At 33.9% G+C, this 27,968-nt stretch overlaps 2 protein-coding genes across 2 annotated transcripts; both read left to right on the top strand.

The window, feature by feature from the left end:
• Nucleotides 1–15,762: 15,762 nt before the first annotated feature.
• LOC125190816 (arginine decarboxylase-like) lies at nt 15,763–18,712 on the top strand. The gene is given in 2 exon segments (XM_048088218.1): nt 15,763–18,281; nt 18,283–18,712. Coding segments are annotated over 2 exon segments (2,160 nt in total). The 5' UTR covers nt 15,763–16,265; the 3' UTR covers nt 18,427–18,712.
• A 4,334-nt stretch (nt 18,713–23,046) lies between these two features.
• LOC125190819 (ubiquitin fusion degradation protein 1 homolog) lies at nt 23,047–26,663 on the top strand. The gene is made up of 10 exons (XM_048088221.1): nt 23,047–23,188; nt 23,343–23,397; nt 24,480–24,557; nt 24,777–24,801; nt 24,912–24,944; nt 25,036–25,157; nt 25,236–25,366; nt 25,597–25,820; nt 26,057–26,307; nt 26,396–26,663. Exons 2-10 carry the CDS (start codon nt 23,395–23,397, stop codon nt 26,486–26,488), a joined length of 960 nt encoding a protein of 319 aa, XP_047944178.1. The 5' UTR covers nt 23,047–23,188; nt 23,343–23,394; the 3' UTR covers nt 26,489–26,663.
• The last annotated feature ends 1,305 nt before the right edge of the window (nt 26,664–27,968 follow it).

The raw sequence follows: 27,968 nt of genomic DNA on the forward strand, positions 1-27,968 counted from the left end.
ACGTTTTTTTTTGTAGTGCAAATTAAATACATCCATTTGTTCATATTAAGAGAGGGATCCTGGTTATGCCAGTAAATATTCAGCGAAAATGGACATGTTTAATTCGGAGTTAAAAAAGTGATGTTATTAATACTATTGATTTTGCATCGAATTTATGTAATTTGGTATGAATGCTGTGGTTCTTTCTTGAATTAAAATGTTGAAATTTTTGTGAAGTTATCTATATCCTTGGTTAGACACGTCATTATATCAATTAGTTGAATATGTATTTGGTTAAATGTAATTATGCCAGGTTTTTAAGCACATAATGAAACTAGTGTTTTAAACTTTTAATGATAAATTGCAAAAAAAAATTAAAATTAATACGTAGATGGTGTGGGCGAAGGATAGACAGCTCAATAAATAAATGTGAATAACATGCATGCTTCTGATTTAAATTATTCCTCTTACTACTAATGAAAAAAGTGGGCTTTCATCAAGTACTTACTATGAATCTGTATAATATACTACTAGTACTTGTATAATATATAGTCTTTAATCTTTGTCAAAAAATGATAGTATTTAACAATTGAATATGTAGTAGGAGTACTATATTTGGTTAATACGATTTAATTTTATAACTTAATTCTAAATGATAATTATATAATAATAATAAGTCATAGTCACCTATCATCTCACTAAAATAATCTCATAGCTTTATTATAGATGGATGTTCAATTAATGATGAATAATTTCAACCGAAAGAAACTTATACCGATAGACAGTATCAAATGTTTAAGATATACCCCCTCCTCCCATAAAAATATGTGCACTTTTCATTTTGGTCACGTCCTATTAAAATATGTGCATTCCATTTTTGGAAAGTAATCTCAATTTATTACCTCTATATGTCAATTTATTTAACCGATACCCCCATTAAACCTACTAGCAATATGAATCTTTATCCACCTACTAACACTAATTTAACTACTCCCTGTCTCAGGTTTAATCACTTTCGGGCCAAAAGTTTGTCTCATATTTATAGTCACATATAGAATTTTTCATATTTGGACATAAAATTTTACCCCATTATTCACTAAAATTACACCCATGCCATTATCAACTAAAAATAAACCAAAACAAAAATAAAAAATCAAAATCAACAAGGACCCCTTCAAAACTACTTAATTTATCACACAACTCTTATCCCTTCTTATTACACACTCATCATCTCATCTTATCTCACCATTTATTACACACTCCACCTCTATTATAATTACACACTTAAAATTCCCTTTAAAACCCAATTCACAATTTAAAAGTGATTATAAATATGGGACGGAGGAGTATATTTTTCCTTTATCTTACTTTACCAATTTTATATTAACTTTTCCCACTATATTAATTGCCTATAACAGAGGATACATGCTTTGGCGCCCTTCAATAAATGAATTTCATACACGAGATTTCACGTCCCAACGACCAGGGTCTACCATATTTATAACCAGTATATATTTGAAAAGAAAACGTGTCTTAAACTAACTACATCACCTTCCCAAGTACCATCAATATTCGAATATTCACAGTACCGTTTTTAATAAATTTCAATTCTATGATCTAGATCTCATCTAAATATTGGAGGTCATGTCAATGATTAAAATCCCAAGTAGGCCTGATGGGTTTGAATCATTGAACTCGTTTTCTTACAGTTGAATAATGGTAAATACTATAAGTAAAACAAATTTTTAAACATAAAATTTGGTTTTTATTGTCGAATAAATGGTGTATATAATAACAACAAATTTTTATATACATAAAATTTGGTATGAGCTGGGATTTACCATATTAGTTAATAAAAAAAATATTTTGTATAAATTAAGTTGAATCCCGTATTAAAATTATAAAAATACTTTTAGCAAAATCTCAATAACTAGGAGGGGTAATAAATTTGAGGGCCATAACAATCCACTTATTTGGTGGTTTATATAATTATAATTTATATAGCATATCAAAACATGAAAAATAGGCTTGCTGAAAAAGTAACACAAGCCCTAAGACAATTTAACTACAAAATTATTGGAATAAATAATTAAACTTGATTTTGTAGTAGAATTATCTAGATATTAATAGGTATTAAAAGATATCTAGATATTTTAAAGAGAATTCTACAGATTATAGATATTTTGTAAATTACAGGAATTAGGATGTATTAAAATATTTAGATATTTTTAGTAGAATTTCCTAGAATGTTAGGAAAATATCTAGATTTTTATGGAGAAAAAATCTAGATATAAAATATTATAGAGAATTACAGGAATATGAGAGTGGGCTCCGTAAATAGGGGGAGAGTTGTAACATTTCGTATAAGTTGAGAAGTTGTGAAGTTGAGAAAGTTTGAGAAATTCAGTGTTCTTTTCCTTCCCCACATCAAAACATCTCCTAAACCATTTCCTACATATTCCACCCGTCACTCCTCTCATATTTTACTCCAGCCAAATTATTCCCTCCAAACATATATCTATATTTCCAACAAAAATTAGTACAGAGCCATAAGTTCCTACGTAGTATGGCTAACTTGCCGTCGTTCCAAGTCCCCATGCTCAATAGGCTTGAGTTTAAATTGGAGTATCAAGATGGCGTTATTTGGAGCTCACGAAGCGTTTGGGAGATCGTGGAGAATGGCTACGAGGAGCCACAAGACGAGCAGATCTATCCCAACAACAATCGGATCGATTCGAGATGCGAGAAGAGGCAAAGAAGGCTCTGTCTAAATCTACCAAGCTCTAGGGACGGCGATTTTAGAAGATCTCGAGTGCAAACCTTTTGAAAGAGCGTGGAAGAAGCTTCAAATCTCGTGTGTTGGTGCGGAAGCGAGTAAAGAAGATGCCTTACTCAGAAGCTTTAAGAGGGAATTTGAATCTTTACATATGAAAGAGTCGAGATGATTTCGGATTATTTTTGAAGTCTTGGCGGTGTCAAATCAAATGAAAAAAATGGTGAAAAATTGGAGGATGTTAGAATCATGGAGAAAATATTGGGGCTCTAAACTTCCCAATTTTGAGCACATAGTAGTTACAATGAAAGAAACAAAGATTTGGAGGAAATGACCATCGATCACTTATTGGGTTCGCTACAAGCATATGAGGAGAAACAAGAAGAAACAAGAAATTGTGGAGCAACTTTTGAAGTTGCAAGTAAGCCTGAAAGGAGAACGAAGAAAGCTCGAGCAATGGTGGTGGCCCACAAGGAAGAGGTACGTGGACAAAGACAAGATCGAGGCCGTGGTGGAAGTGGTCGAGGATATGCTCGTGGACGTGGAGACGTGGACGTGGACGAAGATATTTTTTCAACAATGAAGAAAGAAAGGAGTTCTACAAATATGGGAGGAGGAAGGAGCAATCCACGGTGATGCGATAAATCTTGTATAGAGTGTTATAATTGTCATAGATATGGATTATCTTTCAGTGCGAGACACAAAATCAAAAGTTGAAGAGAAGGCCAATTATGTGGAGAATAGAATGAAGAAAATGGATGTGTTCTTCGCTTATAAAGGGAGATGTTTGGAAGAAAAGATGATATGTGTACACCTCGACAAAGGAGCGAGCAATCATATGTGCGAACGGAGCATGTTGGTAGACTTGATAGATACATTAAGTGGCAACGTCTCACTTTGGTGATGAATCACAAATTCAGGATTGAGAAAGCGAATTAGTCGTTTAAAAAATGGAGCTAAATGATTTTATTTGAAGCATTATATTACGTACTTGATATGAGAAACAATATATTGAGTCTTGGGCAGACTCTTAGAGAAAGGTTATAACACATTCACATGAAAGATTATAGCCTTTCAATAAAGAATGGCAAAAATGATTTAATTGCCAAAGTGTCAATGTCCAAACGGGATGTTTCTATTAAATGTTCAAAATGATGTGGTAAGAAGTGCCTTGGCGTATTTATAAAGATAAATGCCAGCTATGGCATCTAACTTCGATTTGAAGCATGCAATTTGGTAGCAGAAATTGCTATCAAATAAAGAAATAGATACGAGATTACCATCGAGCACCGATCAACTGTGAGATCTTGATTTGGGAAGCAATTCGGCGTTTCAAAGAGTCAAGTTCGGAAACCTGCCAGAAGCCATTGGAGTTAATCCATGCGAGACGTGTGTGGACCAATCAAGCCAACCTCACTCGGTAAAAATAACTATTTTGCTTTTCGTGATGATTTTTCAGAAAAACGTGGGTATACTTCTTGGAAAGCTGACGAAGCATTTGACGCATTCAAGTTCCAAGGCTGCCGTCGAGAAAGCGGTCACACAAATCAAACAGTAGGAACCGGCCCGGGGAGTGGAGAATTCACATCTAGGGAGTTTCAAGGATTTTGCAAAACGGAATTCGCGGCTATTGACGGTTCCAAAGATCCCAAGCGAGAATGGAGTTGCCGAGCGAAAGAAACGAGAGGACTATCGTGAGATGACTCGGCGTATCTTTGAAAACGAAGAATTTGCCAAAAGTATGGGTGTGAAACGGTCGCGTGCGCCGTATACCTGTCTAACAGGTCTCCAACAAAAAGTGTACGAGACGGCTCCTCAAGAAGCTTGGAAGCGGGAGAAAACCGAGAGATCGCCCACTTGAGAGTGTTCGGGAGCAAAGCTTATGCACGTATTGCCGGATAAAGCGAGAGTAAACTCGATGATAAAAACGAAGCCATTCATCTTGTCGGTACGACTCTGGCCTGTAAGGAGCTATAAGTTATATGATCAACTTCGCGAGAAAGCCATGATTAGCCAAGATGTGGAGTTCGATGAAGAAGAATTATGGGATTTGGCCAGACAATGACTTCGCGCCATTACCACCGTTTGGAGAACAAAAGAGCGGTGAGGCCTGGGAGGGAGCACCAGAACAAACAACTCCGCTACATCTCCCACACATAGGTTGTCGAGAGACTAGCCACCATCTTTCTTGAATGAAAGAGCCACCCGAACGCACCACGAAGTTTGGATGGAGTGTATGACGGCGCCTGAGGAAGGTTAGAAGATCTCCACCTTGCACTTTGACTGCGGTGTGAACTTGATTAGCTTTGAAAGCTACAAGTGAAAATTGGCGAGTCGCATGGATGAAGAGATCAAAGCCATCGAGAAGAATGACACGTGAAGGCGAAGATTGTCCTTACCAAAAGGGACACCGAAGTCCGTTCGTCAGTGGTGTATAAAATCAAGAAGAATTCCTTGTGAAGTTGAAAGATATAAAGAAATTTAGACTACGTCGCAAGGATATAGCGAAAGAGATGGAATCGATTATGACGGTATTTGCTCTGTCGCTCGCTTGGAAACTATTAGACTAATACTATCTCTTGCGACCCGAGAATAGATGGAAGATTTATCAAATGGATGTAAAGTCGGCTTTCTTGAATGGATTTCTTGATAAAAAGTTTACATCAAACGACGTGGTTATGTGGTGAAAGGCGAAGACAAAGTGTTGAGGTTGAAGAAAGCCTTATGCGGGCTAAAAGCGAGCTTACTTAGGAGCGTGGAATACCATGATCGACAAATATCTTGAAGATAACGGCTTCGCCAAATGCCAGCGTGAGCATGCGTTCTATGTGAAAAGTAAAGGAAATGATATCTTAATAGTGTGCTTGTATGTGGATGATCTCATTTTTACGAAACAATCCAAAAATGTCGGGAATTCGAAAGGCCATGAAGCCCAAAGAATTTGAGATGACGAGACATCGGGCGATGGCATACTACCTCAGTGGAGGTAAAGCAGCCCGAGAAAGATGGAATATTCATCACACACGAAGAACACTACGCAAAGGAGATCCTGAAGAAGTTCAAAATGGAGGGCTGCAAACCAATCAATACACCGGTGGAATGCGGGATCAAGCTATCAAAGAGCGATAAAGAAGAAAGGTGGATCAGACGCTATACAAGAGCTTGGTTCCCGGAAGCCTACGGTACTTAACTTACCTGTGAGGATATATTATGCGCTACGGGACTCGCAAAAAATTATTCATGGAGAGTCAACCACTACCGCTTCAAGGCAGCAAAGAGGAGAAATACTCCGATATCTGAAGGTACGATCGACTATGGCTATTATTAATTTATTACTTGTTTATAGACTTGTTGGCTACGAGTGATAGTGATTGGGCTGGAGAACGATGGCGAAAGAGTACAAGTGGATATGTGTTTTACATGGGAGACACGGCACTTCACTTGGATGTCTAAGCAGCCCCATTGTCACGTATCAACATGCGACGAATATGTGGCAACCACCTTCGATGTTGTCATGCGGTATGGCTCGAGGAAGTTTATTATCGGAGCTCGGAGTGGCCACAAAAGGAGCTGACAACTATTTGTGTGGATAACAGAGTCGGCGATTCTTTATCCAAAAATCTAGTGTTCCACTGAAACCAGAAACGAAGCACATCGACACCCTGTACCACTACATCGGAGAGGCTAGCGTTGCAAATCGGGAGATCCAAGTTGAGTATGTGAAATGCTAAAGATCAAGTTGTAGATATTTTCACAAAGCCCCTCAGAAATCTGAAGACTTTATCGAATCGGGAAGTTGCAGCACCGGAATGACAAATCAAGTTTAGGGGGTGTTGGAATAAATAATTAAACTTGATTTTGTAGTAAATTATCTAGATATTAATAGGTATTAAAATATCTAGATATTTTGAAAATTCTCTAGATTATAGATATTTTGCAGTTCTCTAAATTAGGATGTATTAAAATATTTAGATATTTTAGTAGAATTTCCTAGAATGTTAGGAAAATATGTAAATTTTTATGGAGAAAAAATGCAGATATAAAATATTATAGAGAATTAGAATATGAAGTGAATGTCACTATAAATGAGGGGAGGATTGTAGCAATTTGTATAAGTTGAGAAGTTGTGAAGTTGAAAGTTTGAGAAATTGAGTGTTCTTTCCTTTTACATCAAAACAATATCTCTCCTAAACCATTTTCCTACATATTCCACCCCATCCTCCTCTCAAATATTTCCTCCAATAAATTATTCCTCCAACATATATCCTATATATTTCCAACAATAATTTCACTAGCATCCAATTTCCTCAATTCTTTCCTTGAAGTCACCATCCTCACCGACCAATATCCGTTTCGAATTTCAAATTCAACGATGTCAATTAACTAAACATGAGCGATGCGCTCGTTGAGACAACCCAACGCCTTATAGCATGAAAATTGCAGCTGACGACCATACCAGTTATCTGCCTTTGGCATATCCTTTAAAGGTCATTTGACTAAATAGATAAAAAGAAAAGAGGTTAATTGATTAAATTAAAGAATAAAATTATCTTTTCATGGAGAATTAGACACTCACCAAGGGTAAAATTCTAGGAAATTGCCACTCCTCAACGTAAGAACACATATGGCCCATAGTCATACTAGTATCAAGAAACACGTAATTGTATCAACAATGTGCATGTCACATACCCCAAACAATAAAGTATTTAAATTTAAATCTGAACTCCTAAATCAAATTAAATCAAGGCTTTAAATTTTGTTGCGGGTAGGTGACTTTGTGCACCGAAATATGGTTAACTTCGCACATGATTTTGGACTCTTTTGTTTAAACTTCCTATTAGATATTGAGATTATGACATTTTCGGGATAATTAACGTGGTGGGATGGAATCCATTATCTGGTAGATGAATTAGGAAAGATTTCCAATTAAGTTGATCAATCAAATCATTTCATTGAATTTATTGGTATCTTGGAGTACTATTTTTAAAAAATAAAAGTTTAGTAAAATTTGCGGTCGATTTAATTAGTTGCACATCCACAATACCAAACAATCATTTCTTGATTAAAACTCCCATATTAAATTCTTGAACTTTTTAAACCATGCACAGTTGATTGTGATAATAATAGTCGTGAATAAAGGTAATTTCTAGAAGTACACTAACTGAAAGAGAAAAAAATCAATCATGCCAAAATTTAAGTTTTACAATATTGCAGTAAATAATCTATTTTTACAAAAATGGACATATCCTAGATTTTTTAAAAACTCAAAAAATGTGATCTGATTTTTCCCCGTTCGAGCGGAAAATTCAAGTATATAAATTGTTGGATGCTGAAAAAAAAATTTAGCCTTGAAATTTTGAACATGTCTATTTCATAATTGTCCCCTTCTTCCAATTTAAACGTTTAGAAGATGATGCAACTCTCTTCCATAATAGATAACCTTCCAAACTTGAACATACTAAATTCACATTGAATTATATTTTCAACCGACATTATTAAACCTCTTAAATGATGGTTTTTTTAATGAGATATAATGTTCATGTTGTATTATAATATTAATATATTGTGAAAAATAGTCAATCTAGTATAAATTTCAATTCAATATCCAAACTTGTACAAATCAGACATATCAAAATAATATGAAAATACATTTTACTCGTCATGGGGCTTGACTCAAAATTATCATTTCAATTAGACTACATCAATTGTGTTTGTCAAGTTATAGAGTATGGTTTCATTTTTTCAATAAACAGAAATGCTCAAGCACAATAATGACGACCCCAACGGAGGATACATCAAACGTCCAACAAAAAAGATAAACTAAGAAAGATCGAAACAAGAACAACAACAAAATAAAAAGGCGAAAGCTACCAACACCAAGAGTGTTACGCCTTGAACCCACACAACAACACTCCAAGCCGCGAGCGAGAAAAGAGCATCACAAAAAATAAAACCTCCAACACATCACAACATCTTAGTAATCGATTCAATACCGGTTGATATTCAAGGGCATCCACCGACACATAATCCCTTTAAAACTAGTAGTATATTCTTTTTCACAAAAGAAAAAGACTAAAAAAATAGAAAACAAAAATCTAGTAACGTTTTGTCCTTAACTTTTAACTTGTGCACATATCATCTTGCAAGAGAATATATCTATTCTTATTCCGCTTTAAACGTTTGCAACTCTCTTCCATGCTAGATAACCTTCCAAACTTGAAGATACTAAATCCACGTTGAATTTTATTTTCAACCGACATTATTAAACCTATTAAATGATGGTTTATTTAATGATACTCCATATACTATTCATGTTAGATCATAAATTCATAATAGTAGTACTATAACTTTGAATTCAATATCCAAATTTGTAGTACAAATTAGACCATATGAAAATAAGTTTTACTAACTTTTATGATATATAAATCTAGTAACGTTTTGTCCTAACTTTTACTAACTTTTAACTTGTGCACATATATCATCTTGTAAGCAACCGTAAATATTTTCTATTCCACTTCCACTTCCACCAAAAAAAAATGGGCCTAAAATTAGTGCAGGACCATTGTGGGATTTTAGTTGGAGGGCATTTTCGTCTCGATATGTCGCAGCCTCATACGCAAGGTATAACGTATGCCACCTTGTGGACGTGAATGGATCTTATAATATAGTTTATAATAACAATTTATTTTCAACAATATCACGTTTTTTATTTTATTTTTATATTGGCGCTATATGTGCCCACAATCCACATACATATACGGATTATTTTTAACGGTGTATTTGACAGCGTTACATCATTCGTAACGCTACAAACGGGTAGTTTAATTGTTGGAGATAATGTTAGTTAATTCGAATTTGTAATTTAATAGTGTAATGAAATTATTATAGCGCCATCTTTAGTCGTTCGTGCTTTCAATATTCCTATTCTTTTAGGTATAAAATGACGTCATTTAATATATGTAAACCGATGTTTTAATCACATCAAAGACTTTTCTTAATTATTTTCTTTAATTTTTATTCAGAAGTTAATCAAATATAGTTAACTACTGAAATAAAATACTGAATTTAATTCAAATTATCTCATGTACTTGATATACTAATATAATTTAACAAAATCATAGTAAAACTAAGATTAATAATTTAAAAGGTGGAGTATGTAATATAAAATCAAAAAAATTAAAAAACACAAGCCATATATATAAATAAAAACAGAAGACATATAGTAAAATCACGACAACTAAATAATACTCCATGTTTATGTAATTATGGTATATTTAAGTGTATTTTATACTATTAAGTTTGAATATTGTTATTGTATGTTTATGTATTTTAATTTTCAGTCTGTGTAATTTTTATTCAATAAATACTATAATTAATATATAAATATATTAATAAGTAAATCTTATTATATTTTTTAATTTTATAAGTATATATTATTGATAAAGTGTAGTGAGATTAATGCCTAACTTACTATACAGATATAATTGAAAAAGTATAAATAGTGATTGAATAGAAAATTTTTTTTAATTTTTGAGTTTGATATAAATAGTTGTACTTAAATCACTAGTACATAATATTTTTAATAAGAAAAATATATTAATGAAAACTTTATTATACTTTTTAATTTTATAAGTATATATTATTGATAAAGTGTTTTGAGTTAATATGTAATTATAAATAAAAAATGTAGATGTAATTGAAAAAGTATAAAATGTGAGTGAATATAGATATTTTTTTTAATTTGATATAGGTGATTATAGTAAAACTATTATTTGATTGGAAATAAATTTGAGTTTAGTGCTATATAGGTTTAGAAATGTTCAAATAATCAAAAATAAAAATATAAGTACTCCCTATGTCCTATAAATTTGTCACACTTACATTTGTGCACTTGTTTTGGCAAAAATAATAGTAATACTTTAAAAAATGGTTGCGGAGAAGTAAAATAAAAGAAAATAAGAAATGATGCTACTTATTACGTTATTTTTTCTCTTTATTTACTCTCTTCCAACTTTGATTATTTATTAGGAATATTATTATTGTTAAATGAGTAAAAATAAGAAGTGGGATAAACTTTCTGGGGGTGGAGGTACTACATCAATAGTTCACTAGTACTTCTATATGGATTTGAATGAAAAGAAAACAAGGAATCTTATATAGTTGAAAACCCCCCCATTTCCAGATTCCACTTTCGCGTCTCAAACACAAAAAGAAAATACTACTAATATTATCTGATGGCTATATTTGTATAGAGGAAGAAGTATACAGTATACATGTATTTTAGATAGCTATCATGTTTAATCTTAAATTCGATTCGCTTTATCAAAAATATCTTAAATTTTAAATGTTAATTAAATCCTAATTCAGGACTGCGTTTGTAAATGTTTACTCCCTTTGGTCTCCATTAAAATATGTTTAAAATGCTAAAAGTGGACGCATAACACATTTTATACTGAGGTTGGTTTTGAGTTTCAATAAAAAAGTTTAAAATTCAAGACATTTAAAAAAAATGTATACTCCAATTTAAGGTTTAAGTGATATTAATACTATATTTTAGTCCAATAATCTATAATCAATAGTAATGTATTAGAGTTACATTTTTTTATCGTCCATAAATATCAATTACGGACTTCTTCTTTTTTCGTATCTCTCTCATTCTCCATTTGCAATAGTCAAATTACTTTTTCATCAATTTTATGTCCTACTCAATAAATTTTCCATTAAAGTTCATGTCTTTTAGTGTTAAAAGTATTTTTTAGTGATTGAGTATTTATGTTTTACATAAAAGTAAGTACACTATGCCATGGTTGATTTTGGAAAAGACAATTTTATCAGAATTTGACCTTTCAATTTTGATTTACTACTATACGTGTTATGTCCGCGTTTATAATAAAAGGGACCTTATTTCCTTGTTTCAGTTTGAAAATGAAAATTTTGTGAGAGATTCTTCTGGGATAAGGTTAGCTGAGGAAGGTCCAACCATCTCTCTCATCCCAACACCTTTTTTTTTGTAGAGCTCTTTTGGATCCACTCCAACTCCCCATCCCTACATTCATTTTTTAAGATACCTCTAAATTAATTGCTCAATAAAGTTTAAGAGATATGTGTGACATGTGTTGATAAAATCATTAATGCAATTTCCCAATATAAAAAAATAGTAATAAATGAAATTTTCCAATTTAAATTAACTGGTAATTGAGATAATAACATACAGCTGTCAGTAATTTAAGGAGCCACCTTCAAATTCTTGATCTCACCCCTCTCCAAATCATAAAAAATTTTCCCTTTCCCCCTTTCCTTTTTGTAAGCTTGTGTAATGTAATTACACTGTAATCCGTATTTTACCATTTAATCTTGACACTTAGGTCTTGATTTTTATCCTAATTTATAATTGGAAAATGTTATTAAATGCAATTGTTAGGTCACTCACGAAAGGTATTTGCCACGTTACTGTTAAATCTTTACATCTTTACTTACTCACAAATGGAAATATTCGACTTTACCCAAATAAAGATGTGTGAGGGAGAATTACCTTTTTTCTTTTTCTCGTATTTTAATTTAAGATAAGATATTTGGGATTAAATATCATCTATTTTCTAGTTTCGAGAAGTCCAGAGTTAGGACTTAGGTGTTGATGAATTGTTGAATATCTCGTAATTGAGGAAATGGGGACACGTATATTGTACATTATCAATTTATCACCGATTTGACATAGTAATTATATGCTAATCAAGCGACTAATTTTATTTCTTTATTTTTAATTTTTATGGGTTGCATTGAAAACAAATATAGACGGTAAATTTGATATAAATTTTAATATCACAATTATAAAATAGTATACGATATTTTTGGAGGATAAAATATGGAGTACATTATAATCAATTAGAACAATTAATTTAGGGTAGGATAAATAGACCACCACCCACGATTTTATGTCTTATCTATTGAAGCCATGTCACGCTAAAACACAACAACGATAAACAAAAAATTCCCACTTCACGCGAAATTTTGTTTTCATGAAATCCTTACTAAACTTATGTTTAATTTTTTCCGATTCAATTTCTAATTTTTTTAGTTTAATTAGTATAATATCTATAGAGATTAGTGCATAACTTGGAATTGGGCGAAACAAACATGTCATTTCGTTTTTTTTTTTGTTCAAAAGTATAGTGATAAATTGTACGTAATTAGGATAATTTTGTCATTTCATATATTTTTTTAAAAAATAATAGAATCTATCAGTTTTAATTGAATATATTTTTAACTTACTTAATCACTCTCTATATTAATTAAGGAAGAAGCAATAATTAATATTTTCTTAATAGTACTATAAAATACTCATCCCCAAAAAGTAAATTAAAAAAACACACAATAATGTTTTTAGAGATTTAATGAAGAAGGAAACAAGCTAAGGAAAAATAACCCGAAAATTAATTTTTAAAAAAGCTAATACAATAGAAAATTATTTAATCATTAAAAATATATTTTAACTATATAAATCCAATCTCAGCAAAAAAATGTTTAGTTTTTATATCTTATTGAAAAATGAAAGTTCAACAAAAAAAGGAAAATAAGCTATGGAAGAATACGATAAAAGAAAAAATAATAAATTGCAATTAAACTATAAGATGAAAGAACAAAAATTTATTTGAATATAATAATTTCATAATGTATTGTGTTAATTAGTACTCTACTATCATAATTTAATCAAAATATAAGCCAATGATTTCTAAAAGAATAGTGTTAAAAAATATCCAAAATTATATATTAAAAATAAATTAGTCTTGATATTGTATCACTAAAATAGAACCAAACTAAGGGTCGTTTTAATTTTATTGAAACATACCCAAAAAAACGAAAATATTCGTTATCATAAACGACTATTTTTAACAGTGTGTTTGCTCCGAATATACATATAGCCAAAAATACAATTAAAAGAAAAACCCAATTCAATTTTTAAAATAAAACTCTATCCTAAAATAACATCATCATTATAGATAAGCACTACGGTTTAAATTATTATAGCATTCTTAATCCTAATATACAATTATAATAGTAATAGCCATTCTTAACCGCTTTTACTCAAAATTGTAAATATCGTGCATTTTTGGCTATCGATATTCATGAGATTCTGAATTCAATTATAGACAATTATTTTAGAACGTGATCAAATCTAAAATTTTAAATATTGTATACTCAAAATTATAATATGGACAATTGGAAAATGTCAACAGATCAAAAGAAAATATCAACATAATTTCAACGATAGTGAATGATTGATGTTGTGTTGATACTGTGTTGACATTAAAAATCTTGAAAATTTCCATTGTGTTGATATTGTATTGAAACTGTGTTGAAGCTGTGTTGAGGAGTTTTAAGTTTGTACAATATATAAGTTTGCATTTTATCACTGCCCATTATTTTAATAAAATTTAATTTTTAAATCATAATTATATATCAACCTCAAATGTAAAAAGTGAAAAAAAAAACGTTAACGTAATTAAAAAAAAACAACAGCCAAATGTAAGAGTGTAATACACTGAATCTTATACTAGTAATTACTATAGTACATCTGTCCTTAATTTAACTGCATCAACAACATAAAAATTCCATTGCCTATGGCATATAAATCTAATAATTGCATTTATTCATAAAGGAGATGCAATCAATCTACCATAAACATGCAAATCTACACGATGGTTCTTCAATCTCGCTTTAATTAAGATTCTTTGATCTCAATCAGGGATTCGGTTGATATAAAAATTATTGTGAGAAATGAAATCATTGCAGCGCATGTATGAAATTAATGCATTAGTAGTACAATTATTATCATAAAATTAGAGGATTTTTTTCAAACCATATTTGAACGCAGATCCTGAGATTTTTTACTGTTATTAAATTTGAACGCATACAAAATTTCTTAAACCAAAATCAATATTCCACTAATATAATTAAAGTCCTAAATACCCCAAAAATCTCCATTTTGAATTTTAATTTAAATTATAGCTAGTTAGGTAGGAAGCTGCGTAAGAGAGAGCCATTCTTCTTTCTCTTTGAACTTGCACCAGAGTAGGTAGGTCCCACAAAATTGCCGCCACGCGGCATCTCGAAGCTGTTTTAGCCTCCATAAAAGAATCGCCCCCACACAAAATTTATACTACTACTATAATTTCCCAACCAAAAAATTTTACTCCGAAACTAACCAATTACTCTACCGTGGATAATTATATATTCACATATTAATTAATTATCTTAATCATTTTAAATAATTTCATATTCCATTCACTCATTTGCTTATTATAAAAAGTATGATACATATCTCAAAAAATTCCTTTTTGCATTACTTAAAATGATACTAATCTATCTTTAAGTTTATTTACGTTACATCTTTAAAATCTACCTTTAAATTATTCAAAAATTATTGATCTGCTCTAATTTTGCAATCAAATAATTTTTTTTTTCTCTGGCATAACATGATGATTTACTTAACAGTTAACACTCAATCACAATAACATATAATATCAATCAAGAATAGCATCGTTTTGGTTAGCATTTAGCAAGCTTTGAAATTAAATTGTTAAAATTAAAATTTATCTTAAATGAAGTTAGGATTAAAATATTAATTATTTATATAAACAGAATAAAAAAATTATAAAAATAATATTCTTTTCGCTTTTAAATAGAGAGTTTCTTTTAGGTTTATAGATTAATAAATATAATAAAATATGAGAAAAAATAAAATAAAAAAGATAAGAAAGTTAGGAATTTATTATATCCAGATTAATTTAGGATGAAGGAATAATGCAAATATAAATATAGTTAAAAACAAAATAAATTTATTGAAAGTTAGGAGATTATTCTTTAAAAATTAGAATGTAATGTATGACGTCGAAAAGCGGCGAGCAAAAAAGAAAAAGAAAAAAGAAATTAGGTCAAGTAGTGGGCCCCGCCTCCCATCCTCTGCAAATTTCACTATAAAATTATGCATCGGCCCTCATGCAATTCTCGCTCACTCTTCATCCGCAGCATTCACGTTCTATCTACACAATCACTCAAACCCTAGCCCCCCTTTCTCTCTCTCATCCGCAGCCGTTAGGTTTCCGTCAATTCTCCCTCTCTCTCTCGCCTTCCTTTTCTCACCCCTCTCTCCATCCAATTCCTCCAATTCTGCATGGTGGGATCCGCTTTCGAGAATTAGATTTGTTTGGTTTTCCGGTTCGGTGAATTCGTTTCCGAGCTTGATTTTCCCAATTTCCGCTTCTTCTGAGGGGTAGGCGTGGGGATTCCGGTGCCGTGTAACCGTGCCTTCGGTCACCGTTTTGTGATTCAGATCCCTTTTTGCTTCTTTTGAGGGGGTAGCCGGGGCTCCGGCCTCGGCGGGTTTTAAAGCCCCTATCTGTTACGACCTCATTCATTTCCGATATTTTCCCCACCGTAACCTAATCAAATTCGATTCAAAATATTTTTTGATTCTTTTTTTACCTTTTTCCATTTCCCAATCAAATTTCTAGAGATGCCTGCCCTCGCTTGCTGTGTTGACGCCTCCGTTTCCTCTCTTCCCTACGCATTCGCCAGCTGGGATAGCACTCTCCCCCAGATTCCGCCTCCACCGACTGCCCCCTCCGCCGCCACGGCACCCTGGACGCCCGACCACTCGGCGCTGCTCTACCGTGTGGACGGATGGGGCGCGCCCTACTTCACGGTCAATTCTAATGGCGACGTTTCTGTCCGTCCCCATGGCGCCAGCACCCTGTCCCACCAGGAAATCGATCTTTTCAAGGTCGTTAAGAAGGCCTCCGATCTGAAGAGTTCGGGAGGGCTCGGGCTTCAGCTGCCCCTCATTGTCCGCTTCCCCGACATACTCAAGGATCGCCTTGAATCTCTCCAATCTGCTTTTGATTTCGCGATCCAGTCTCAAGGCTACGAGGCTCATTACCAGGGCGTCTACCCTGTGAAATGCAATCAGGATAAGTTTGTTGTCGAGGATATTGTCAAGTTTGGCTCCGGTTTCCGCTTCGGGCTCGAAGCTGGCTCCAAGCCGGAGCTTCTTCTGGCCATGAGCTCCCTCTGTAACGGAAGCCCTGAGGCGCTGTTGGTGTGCAACGGATTTAAGGATGTCGAGTACATAGCTCTGGCATTGCTTGCGAGGAAGCTGCATCTGAATACTGTTATTGTGCTTGAGCAAGAGGAAGAGCTTGATATTGTGATCGATGTGAGCAAGAAACTCGGTGTTCGGCCTGTGATTGGGCTCCGGGCTAAGCTGAGGACTAAGCATTCTGGTCATTTTGGTTCTACATCTGGTGAGAAAGGGAAATTTGGTCTAACAACAACGCAGATTCTCCGTGTTGTTAAGAAACTGGAGCAGAACGAAATGCTTGATTGTATGCAGCTGCTGCATTTCCATATTGGATCCCAAATCCCGTCCACGGCATTGCTAGCTGATGGTGTTGGTGAAGCTGCGCAGATCTATAGCGAATTGGTTCGCCTTGGTGCCTGTATGAGAGTGATTGATATTGGCGGAGGGCTTGGAATCGATTATGACGGCTCAAAGTCTCCCAATTCTGATGTTTCTGTCAGCTACACCCTTGAAGAGTATGCTTCTGCCGTTGTTGGGGCGGTGAGGTTGGTGTGTGACCGCAAGGGCATCAAGCATCCGATTATTTGCAGTGAAAGCGGCCGTGCAATTGTCTCCCACCACTCAATTTTGGTGTTTGAAGCTGTTTCTGCAAGCTCTCACGATTCTCCGCAGTTCCAGTCTCCTCTTGGGATTGAGTATTTTGAGGAGCAGTTGTCTGATGATGCTCGTGCTGATTACCGAAATTTGTGTGCAGCTGGTGTTCGTGGTGAATATGAGAATTGTTTGCTTTATGCAGAGCAGCTGAAACAGAGGTGTGTTGAGCAGTTCAAAGAAGGGTCTTTGAATATGGAACAGCTTGCTGAGGTTGATGGCTTTTGTGAATTGGTGTCGAAAGCTATTGGTCTTTCTGATGACCCTGTTCGGACATACCATATGAATCTGTCTGTTTTTACCTCAATTCCTGATTTTTGGGGCTTTGGCCAGTTGTTCCCTCTGATTCCTATCCACAGGCTGGATGAGAAGCCTGTAGTTAGAGGGATTCTGTCCGACCTGACCTGCGACAGTGATGGGAAGATTGACAAGTTCATTGGTGGAGAATCAAGCTTGCCTCTGCACAAATTGGATGCGAACGGCAGTGGGAATGGTGATCGGGCGGCTTATTATCTAGGGATGTTCTTGGGTGGTGCTTATGAAGAGGCGCTGGGTGGTGTTCACAACCTGTTTGGTGGCCCAAGTGTTGTACGCGTGTCGCAGAGCAACAGCCCCCACGGCTTTGCTGTGACGCGTGCTGTGCCAGGCCCGACTTGTGGAGATGTGCTACGAGTGATGCAGTATGAGCCCGAGCTTATGTTCCAGACTCTGAAGCATCGGATTGAGGAGTTTGCCGATGATGGTGGCAGCAGCAGCTTGGCGCTGGCTAATGGCCTAGCTTGCTCTTTCAATAACATGCCTTTACTTGGCCAGCGCCGCCTCTTGCAGCCTGACTGCTGCCGGGGCTGGCAATGGCGGGTACTACTATTGCAGTGATGAGAGCTTTGCATCGTCTGGCGATGCTGTTGGTGCTGAGGACGAGCAGTGGTCTTATTGCATTGCTTGAGTTGCATGTTTTTAGTTAAATAAATGTCAGTTTACATCTCCCTGTTTGTTCTAGTTTGTGGTTGGGGTGGTGTTATTAACTTCTTAGTTGGGATCAGGTTGGTTCCTCTTTATTACTAAGGTGTTCATTTCTCTTTTTTGAATTGGTGATGATGAACGAGGATGTATGAAGCAGGAAATTTGAGTCTTTAGCATGCTGTGTTGGGTAGTAGGGAGCTCAAAATTCCCAGCTTGTTCTATGTAATTGTTGATTTTCATTGCTATCTTAATCGACTATGTTTCAAGAATATTGTTTGATGTTGATATCTTTCATTTCTATTCTTGATTGGGTTCTTGGACTTGAATGGAAGTTTGAAGATTTCAAATTAAGCGGTCAGTTAAAGACAAAAATTGGTGGCCGCTTTGCCAAAGGTATTTATATGCTTTTGCTGGTCCTTGCAATTTTTATTACTAGACTGCTAGTACAGAATTAGTGGCCCTTATTTGCTTGCATACACTTGTGTTCCTATGTGGGGTATGCTGACTTTGTCTTGATTGGCTCTATGTTCTATATTCTAAGTTTATTTTAAGTGGAGAAAGAGGCTCACATTACTAGTAGTAGTATTTCAATTAAAGTGATGTTCCAAAAAACAAGATACGACTATTTTCTATGAATGGAGAGCTTATGAAATACAGCATTCATATGTTTAGATTTTTAATAATCTTATTGTCTGTAGTGGTGGTGGTTATTCGGTTTCCTGTTATATTCTCCCTTTGTGAGGTGTCAAAATTGATGGCTGCAACTTGCTAATGCATGCTGTTATAGAGGCTAGCTAGCTTTTGAAATATGCTTTATCTCAGGCTTTGAGAGGTCACAAGTTTAGGAGTTGCATATTTGTTGTTTGTGTAGTATTCTCAGATTCTTATGTCTGTCATATCTTTTCTCACCAGAACTGATGTGTGCTGTATTCTTGATAAGGGACTCTAGTTTTATTGTTGAGTATAAGCATTTCTTATGGTTATCCAATAGTCTTGGTTACTGAGCCTGAAACTATGATAAGACTTTGGACATGGAATTCTTTTGATGATGATGTATTGAAACTGTATCCACCTTAGTCACAATATATTCTGTCTAGTCGAATTAGGATCTATTCTTGTAAGAACTGATATCCAACTTGTTGGGCTAAGCTTGTCCTAATTAAACCGGCATGCCGTGGCCACTTGTTATGAGTTATTGATATATGTGACTGGCCATCTGTGGCTGTTGGGAGTTGGATGAAGCTGTAGATGTGGTGGTAAGCTTGAAGATAAGCATTGTGCTTTTTGCAATAATATGGCCCCATTAGAATGTAGATACTTGGATGAGTTGTATTATACATTATGTGCCATACATAAATGTGTTGACAACTTGGTGAAGTCAAAATTTCATCCAATTTTGATGTGTTTTCTTGATGTGTATATAATCTGTATTTTATCCACACAGTACTTATCTTTTATGGAGAAGAAGTATATAAATTGATCTTCTCTGTTTATTTTTTCCTATCCCCATGTTAGAAGACATGAAACTATGACTGCAGGTTCTTTTATTCAGAAGTTAGACTTTTTTTATGAAAACAAAAATGCTCAGACTAAACCTTTTTTGGGAAGAAGTCTCTCAAAAGAACAAACACAACAAGCAATACAAAAAGACACAAGAGAAGCAACAACCAAGTCCTCTACGCAAAACCTGGAAATGAAAACCACAGATTACGAGTTAAAACTAATTGCAATGAAGCATCGGATCAGCAAAGACGGGCGCAAGAAAAAGCCACCGGCACACCACCACAACCACTCAACCGTTTTCAAACAAAAACAAACACGTAAAATACTATTCCATGTGACAAGCAAAACGTACCACAGTTAGCAATCTCCACTTCTTTGTGGATACCAAAAAACCCCGGGCTGCTTCTATCTTGTCCAGACTATTACCCATGTGCATCAATGGCAATGAAAAATTTGATTACCAACTTTTAATCCATATACCAAGTTTCTATAATAGTCATTTTATTTGTTTTCTAATATGACCTCAATCAGAAAAGAGATTCAAAAATAAAAAATATAAACGGTGCGTGCTAACATTTGATTTTGGGCATCGTTCTAATTCGATCCCAAATAGCCATTCTTGTGAACTAGATTTTGTTTAATAGGATTGATCAAGAGAGTTTAGATTTGAATTGGATATTGGAAGGTGAAATTCGAATTCATGATTCCATTAGAGCATCCGCAATGGGCGACTAAGGCCAAGCTAGCCGATGTAACAGCCGATCGGCTAGCCGAACCATTGAGTCGCGTACGAATCGGCGATCGCGTACATGTGGCGATCGGGTGCCATTGTGGCGGCCGATCGGCCGCCGATTTTTTTTTTTTTAAATTTTTTTTTTAATTTTTTTAATTCTTTTTTTTAAAAAAAAATTTTATTCTTTTTTTAATTTTTGAAAAACTATATAAACGCGATTTTCTCATCTCTAATTTTCGTACAAGAGCAACATCTACTAGACAACAACAAATTCAAGGTGGCTCGTGTGTAAGCCCGGATTTTTTTATTATGTTATTTTTTTGATTTCTAGTTAATGTACTTTTTTTATTTAAATAAAATTAATTTAATTTTCCCTTTCTTTTTCTCGTAAATTTAATTTAGGTATTTTAATCGTAATTTTAATTACAGTAAATGTAGTATATTTTGAATTATTTTTATTGCGGCTAGCCTATGGTTAGCCTAAGGCTAGCCTGGTAGATTTTTTAGTGTTGGCGACGTGGCGGGGAGAGAATGGCTGGCCTATAGCTGGCCTAAGCACCATTGCGGATGCTCTTATTCAAGTATTAATGGACTTTTTGGGATATTGATCGAGGCTCTTTTTTAATTTCGTTTACTCTTTTAAGTAAGTGGAGTATATTATTGTTTAAATTCTCCACTAAATAATTTTGAAATAATTAAATTCGACGACCGAACGAGTTCGGACTTGTTGTGGCAAATAAAAGCCATTATCCAAAGATCAACTATAATACTCCCTCAAGTCCAACAAGAGTATGCACTCTTGGGTGGACATAGATTTTAATATACAATTGCTAAAGTAAAACGAGATAAAAATAAAAAGTATTTGAAATATTGTTAGTGGATGATGGTTTTGGCCACTTTATTAGAGAAAAAAGATGTATGATATTCTTATGTAGTGAGTATAAAAATAGAGAGCATTTGAGATTACACATGTTTTAAATCATAATCGATAAATTAAGAGAGATAAAAGAAAAAGCTTATTCGAGTAGTGGAATAGGACTCACCTCATTATATGAAAATAAATTACCAAAATTAAAGTACATTATTTTTATATATTAAAAATTAAAATAATATTTATTTTGTAGAACGGGAGGAATATAGTAAAACATTTTGGCCAATTACTCTTATAAAACTACATGATGTTGACCTAAATGTCAACATCGCGTGACATTGACCCAAATAAGAAAACTTTTCTTTCCTTCATTAACAATCTTTCAATTAATTTTTCTTTTTACGACTCTTTTATCTTACTAATTACACATTAAAATTCTAATGACATTGTTTTTTAGCTGATCAACTTTTAAATTAAAGGTACTGTAGTATAAATATATGTTTCAACATTCTTAATTTAAGATGTTAATGCAATCCACGTGAAGAGTGGTGATATTTCTAGAAAATTCCCATAGTGAAAGGATCATAATTCATACTCCGTACATCCAACTCCATAAATATTTGGAATAGTTCATGCAAGAAACTAAATCTCATGATTAAATATGATCAATTCATAAGATTGATCTCCCAACTTAATCCTGATCGATAGTCGATGATAATTAGTCATAGCCTCCCCTCCAACTAAAATAATTCTACAACTTAATCCTAGATAATAGTCTACTGATAATTAGTTATGACAACCGAACGCCACCTAAGTTTACAATTTAGTTTAACTGATTAGGTTTCAATAGAAGTTTCATGAGAATCACGAAGTCATTTTACTAGTAGTACATATTGGACAATATTTACCTAATAAAATTGTAAACATTGCCATTATACAAAGATTTATATGTATTTGTAAATTAATAGTAATTCTTAAATTCTAATAGAACGACGTCGTTCCACATTGTTTACTACTTTAATTTATTAGTGGTAATATCCACGTGTAATTTTGCTGGTTACCAAATCAAATGATGATTGCAAATAAATTCAAATTTGGTAGACTTTTTTGGCTATTTTTAGAATTAAAGACTATCAATTTAACCAATGATATTCTGTTTATCAATTTACGAAACTAAACCTACATGAATATATTTTAAAAATAATCAATAAGTCATCCAACTTTTGTAAAGAAATATGTTTTCGTACTGATTAATATTACTACTATATTTATTATTTTAGTGGTTTATGGTTTATACTCAAATAATTACATGATATTTCTCCACTATTAAATATTACTACTACTATATTTAATATTTTAACGGTTTAAGGTTTATACTCAATGAGTCCGGAGTAGGAGTAGTATTTATGAACTATTTATTCAGAAAAAATGGGGCGAATTGGGCTTTATAAATTTAATTGGGCCTGAACAGATGCGCACGAATCCAACCTATAAAAGTAGCGTGCACAAGAAGCAGAATGATACCAGAAGCATCTTAGCCTTCCTTCTCCCCTCTCCTCCGTTCAATTCCTCTTCACTTTACGTGCCTTCAATTTCTTCCAACTACACACTGCGAATCTTCGTTTTTGTGCCTCAAAAGTGCGTCAATCCATTCAATTTCAATTTTATTCTGTTGCAGATCCTAACACACCAAGAATTTGCTGTTTGTAATTCTGCTATCCATTGAATTTCTGATTGATTTTCTATTGCCGATTCTGATTGATCGTTTCCCCCTTTTTTTCTTCTGTCACAGGCGAATCCAGACGTTTAAGCGCGTGCTTAATTTAACCTAGATCATCATAAATATGGTAATTTTTTGTTTTGGATGCGAATTTCCTTTATTTTTCATGTAAATTTTGATCATAATAGTTCTGTGTTTGTGTTTTCGGTGAAAATTTAAGTTGTGGTTGGACTGTGATCTTCTTTGCCAAATTTAAGGAAAATCATTGGTTTCCTCTGGTTCCTGTGAGATAATGGTTCGCACCTCATACGAAGTGCTTGTTCTATTCTATCTCATGCCTTTTTCGCAGTTTGATGATTCGATTTGAGCTCTGAAGTATAGTGGATTTATAGGAAAACATTGACTTTTCCTGCCCTGTTTGTTGTGAGACAATGATTCGTGCCTCACACAAAGTGCTTGTGTCATACTATGTTGTGATCTCTCAGTTTGAGCTGTTTATTATAATGAAAATATTAACTTAATATTGCACAATGGGATCATGACTAATTTAGAGTTAATGGCTTTCAACTTGGAAATCCTGAATCGATTGCAATAACTTGAATACATTGGGACCAGGGAACTATAATCTTGATTTTTTTTTTAGTAGAAAAAAGTGAAACATTTATTCGTGCACCTTCCTACTGCTGGTTTGTTCCTATATATATTGACTTCTCGTATCTGCTGTAATAAGGTGTTTGAGTTGTCGAATGTATTAGTAGATGCTATTCTTTGCTTGCTTTTCTTTTAGCTCATGGATCTGATCTTAGTGCTCATAGATTTTTCTTGGAGGAATTTAACACGGATGATCCTGTCAGAGTCATACCTAGCTGGCATAAAAGTATAGGGATAATACCTTATGCTTGTCACACGTTGGCATATTTTATTGTCATATGCAATAAAATTTGGTGGAGTTAGGTTGATATGTCAACATGAATAGATGATTAAATTCTTGGCTGTGAGTTGGGTGATGGATTAGCTGTGCTGCCTATGAAAGTTTTAGATATACACTACCAATCGCATTCGAGAGCATAAAAAAGACATAGTAGTTAATTCATTTAGCACAGTATCTACTCATTGGTGTTCATCAATCTTGTATTGGGAGTTTTCTATAGAAGTATCACTCTAGTCTTTATGCGTTTGATATTTATTGTTCTGAGTTTTGTGTTTCAGTTTTTTGACGGGTATGGATACCATGGAACATCATTTGAACAAACATACCGGTGTTACCCTGCGTCTTTCATAGACAAGGTTTGACTATTTTCTTTCGCATCTCGTTTTATTAATTAATCTGATTACCATCCCATTGTGATTATTGCATGGTGGGTGTGCATGTCTTAAAAGTACCTTTTGTGAATGAAAAGTCTGTGTGTGTTTCAGTTAGCACTTAGCAGTATATTTTATATGGCTCCTGAACATTTTGTTTTAATCAAGTTGATCTAATTTATTGCTTCTTTTCAATACCTGCAGGCACAGATAGAAAATGGTGATAAAGGTATGATCAGCTTACCTATCTTTTAGATATGCTGGCAATTTATGAAAATGTTCACAGCAGATGTTTTTCTTTTTATTTATTTGTTTGTTCCTAACTCTATTCTTTTACAGTTATAATGCCGCCATCAGCTCTTGACCGTCTTGGTAAGGAACTTTAGCTACATGCCCTAGTTCATTATTCTTTTCGTATTCCATTGATTGACTTTGATCTAATCTTTGCTAATTTTTGCTACAGCCTCCCTTCACATTGATTACCCTATGTTATTTGAGCTCCGGAATGCTGCTACTGAGCGCGTTTCACACTGTGGGGTTCTGGAGTTCATTGCTGAAGAAGGCATGATCTATATGCCTTACTGGGTAGGTGCTACTTGATGCTTGTTAGTGGTATGTGATTTCAGCTTCAGATTGACACTGTTACTTATTGTGTCGCATTAGATGATGGAGAATCTATTGCTACAAGAGGGAGACTTTGTGCGAGTGAAAAATGTAACTCTTCCAAAGGGTACATACGTAAAATTGCAACCACACACAAAGGATTTCTTGGATATTTCCAATCCAAAAGCTATGTAAGTGTAGATTACTGTTTAGCTTTCTCATCCTTAAATGCCTACTTGGCTTGTGCAAGTATATCTGAGACATTTATCATGAACATTCTTAGAAAGCTCATACTTCAAAGAAGTAAGTTCATTCGGCAGATTTCAGAGCATGAGTGCTTCCAGTAGAGATTTGCTACCTAATTATTATTTGAAGAGCATTATTCTGAATGCTGAGTACAGTTTAATTCTATTTTATACAGCTTGGAGACAACACTGAGGAACTTTTCGTGCTTGAGCACTGGGGATAGTATCATGGTGGCTTATAATAATAAAAAGTATTACATTGATATCATTGAGGCAAAGCCATCTCATGCGATAAGCATTATCGAGACTGATTGTGAAGTGGACTTTGCTCCTCCTCTTGATTACAAGGAACCAGAAAGACCTTCTGCCCCCGTTTCGACAGGCAAAGCACCAGCAGAAGGTAAAATCTCTGTGAATTATTTTCATAGAGACCTATGTTCTGTTTGTGGTTGGGTTGGATCCAGTAGTTAAGTTCTTTGAGTGAACATGATTATGATGTTTGGTAGATAACATTGACTTAGTTCTCTACTGTGGCATCTCATAGTTGTGTTTCTTTAGTGAGAAATCCACGGGGTAATTTTTGTACCTCTTTTTTTTACCATCAAACACCTACTTATTGGAATGGTGTGCATACAGGTCAGGAACCTCCCGAGGAGTCTGAACCAAAATTCAATCCATTTACTGGCGTTGGAAGACGCTTGGATGGGAAAGTTTTAAAAACGGGATCTCCACCAGTGTCGTCATCTGTGCCCCAAGACAGGCGTGCCAATGCTTCGGCTGGAGGAACAGGTACCGCCTCTAGTTCCAGCTCACATACTGCCAAAGCCCCAACTCAAGGGAAGCTCGTATTTGGGTCAAATGCTAACCGCACAAAAGATGCCCCAAAGGTTTCACTCAACTTTCCTTTTCTGAATCCTATCAAATGAACCTTTTGTATGCCTGCATGCGTCTGAATCATATGCTTCTGCATTACAGGATGCTTCAAAAGATGCTAAGGCGGAGCCTCCGAAGAGTGATGATCCGAAGTTCCAAGCCTTTAGTGGGAAGAAATACTCTTTGAGGGGTTGATATTATATTTATCTGCACCTGTAAGTTATAACTCTTGATTTGTCATGGAATCTGTGTTGGTTTAGAACTTGCTGGAAAAGAATTGGAACAAAACATTGTCCCGGTCGAAGGAGTTGAACAGTGGTTTAGTCTTCTTTTGACACAAGAAAATACAGAATTCTTTTGATAGCTTTTATACATGGAATTTATGTTGGGTTGTTTGTGGTCTCTGAATTGGTGATAGTGCCAGGAGCACAAATAAATAGGTCAATTAATTCGTGTGATTATTTTTATTGATATTTTAATTAAATAGTGGTGAAGTTCTTGAACAATGCTTCCTAGGAAAAGGGCCGCTTCGTTTTCAAAGAAGCTGGGTCAAGCTTATTATCGGCAACTGCCGTACTTTGCCTACATATTCAAATTGGTTTCAGTTAATTATGAATCGCAATTTCAGTCGAATATAATGGTTTCCGTTTTTCAATAAGTAAAGTTGACTGAGCCAAAACTAGTTATGCCATCATATTCTTATAGACTTGAACTAGACTTCTTATAATAAAAATGTTATACTTCCACCAACCAAATTTACAATTCGATACTTTTGTTTTCTATATTAATAATTTTTTGCTCAGATCAAATATTTTCTATAATAGTATATCTGATAAGTTCTTTTCCAAATCTTACTTACTACAACTGTTGACCCAGGTTAAATTTAGAAAACAAATTCAATTAGGTCGGATTTAAAATTGAAAGCTCAATTTTCACATTAAAATAAAATTTGTACCACTGAAACGACGTATCCAGTGCTATCGTGCATATGATAAAATTATTCACGAACTAATATAATTTAGAAAAATTCTTCAAATATCTCTATTAATTGAAAGAGTGATGCTAAATGGCCACATTATGGCCACCCACACAAGTTCAAATTAATAAATTGAATGACTAGTTATAAGATAAAATATTAGTTATAATTAGTGGATAAATGAAAATTACCAATATATCCTTTACTTAATTTCACTCCATTTCATTTTCACCGGATGAGAGGGGATCAATTTATTTCAAATTTTGAACTAAAGCAACATTAATTAATGCTAGTATTTAGTCGCTCCACATTGGAAATTGAATTAACACACAGCGTGTAGTAGTAGTTTATTTTGAAATGACCATAAATTAATGTTATTTAATTAAGAGAGAGAACAAATTTATATAAATCGTATAGACATAATAGTTTTATTCATATGATTTAATTTTATAGTATAATTTATTCTTAATATATTAATTTTGAAGATTTTAAACACTATCATTTTAAGAAAAAATCATTAATTTAGATTATGAATTAATATGATAAGAGTAGTATATTAATTAACACACTAAATAATTAAACTATTATATGTAATTATGAAATAGTAATTTTTTACTAACTTAATTATTTAATCATTTTGTAGTTTATTTCAGTTTTTTCTTTGTCATTTGTGTAACTCTCCAACACCTTGTTTTCTTT

This window comes from Salvia hispanica, chromosome 5 (genome assembly GCF_023119035.1).
Source record: "Salvia hispanica cultivar TCC Black 2014 chromosome 5, UniMelb_Shisp_WGS_1.0, whole genome shotgun sequence".
Classification (NCBI taxonomy): Eukaryota; Viridiplantae; Streptophyta; class Magnoliopsida; order Lamiales; family Lamiaceae; genus Salvia; species Salvia hispanica.

Coding starts and splice junctions, on each gene's coding strand:
- LOC125190819 (XM_048088221.1), top strand. Junction 24,802..24,911: donor GATAGAAAATGGTGATAAAG/GTATGATCAGCT, acceptor ATTCTTTTACAG/TTATAATGCCGCCATCAGCT. Junction 24,945..25,035: donor ATCAGCTCTTGACCGTCTTG/GTAAGGAACTTT, acceptor TTTTTGCTACAG/CCTCCCTTCACATTGATTAC.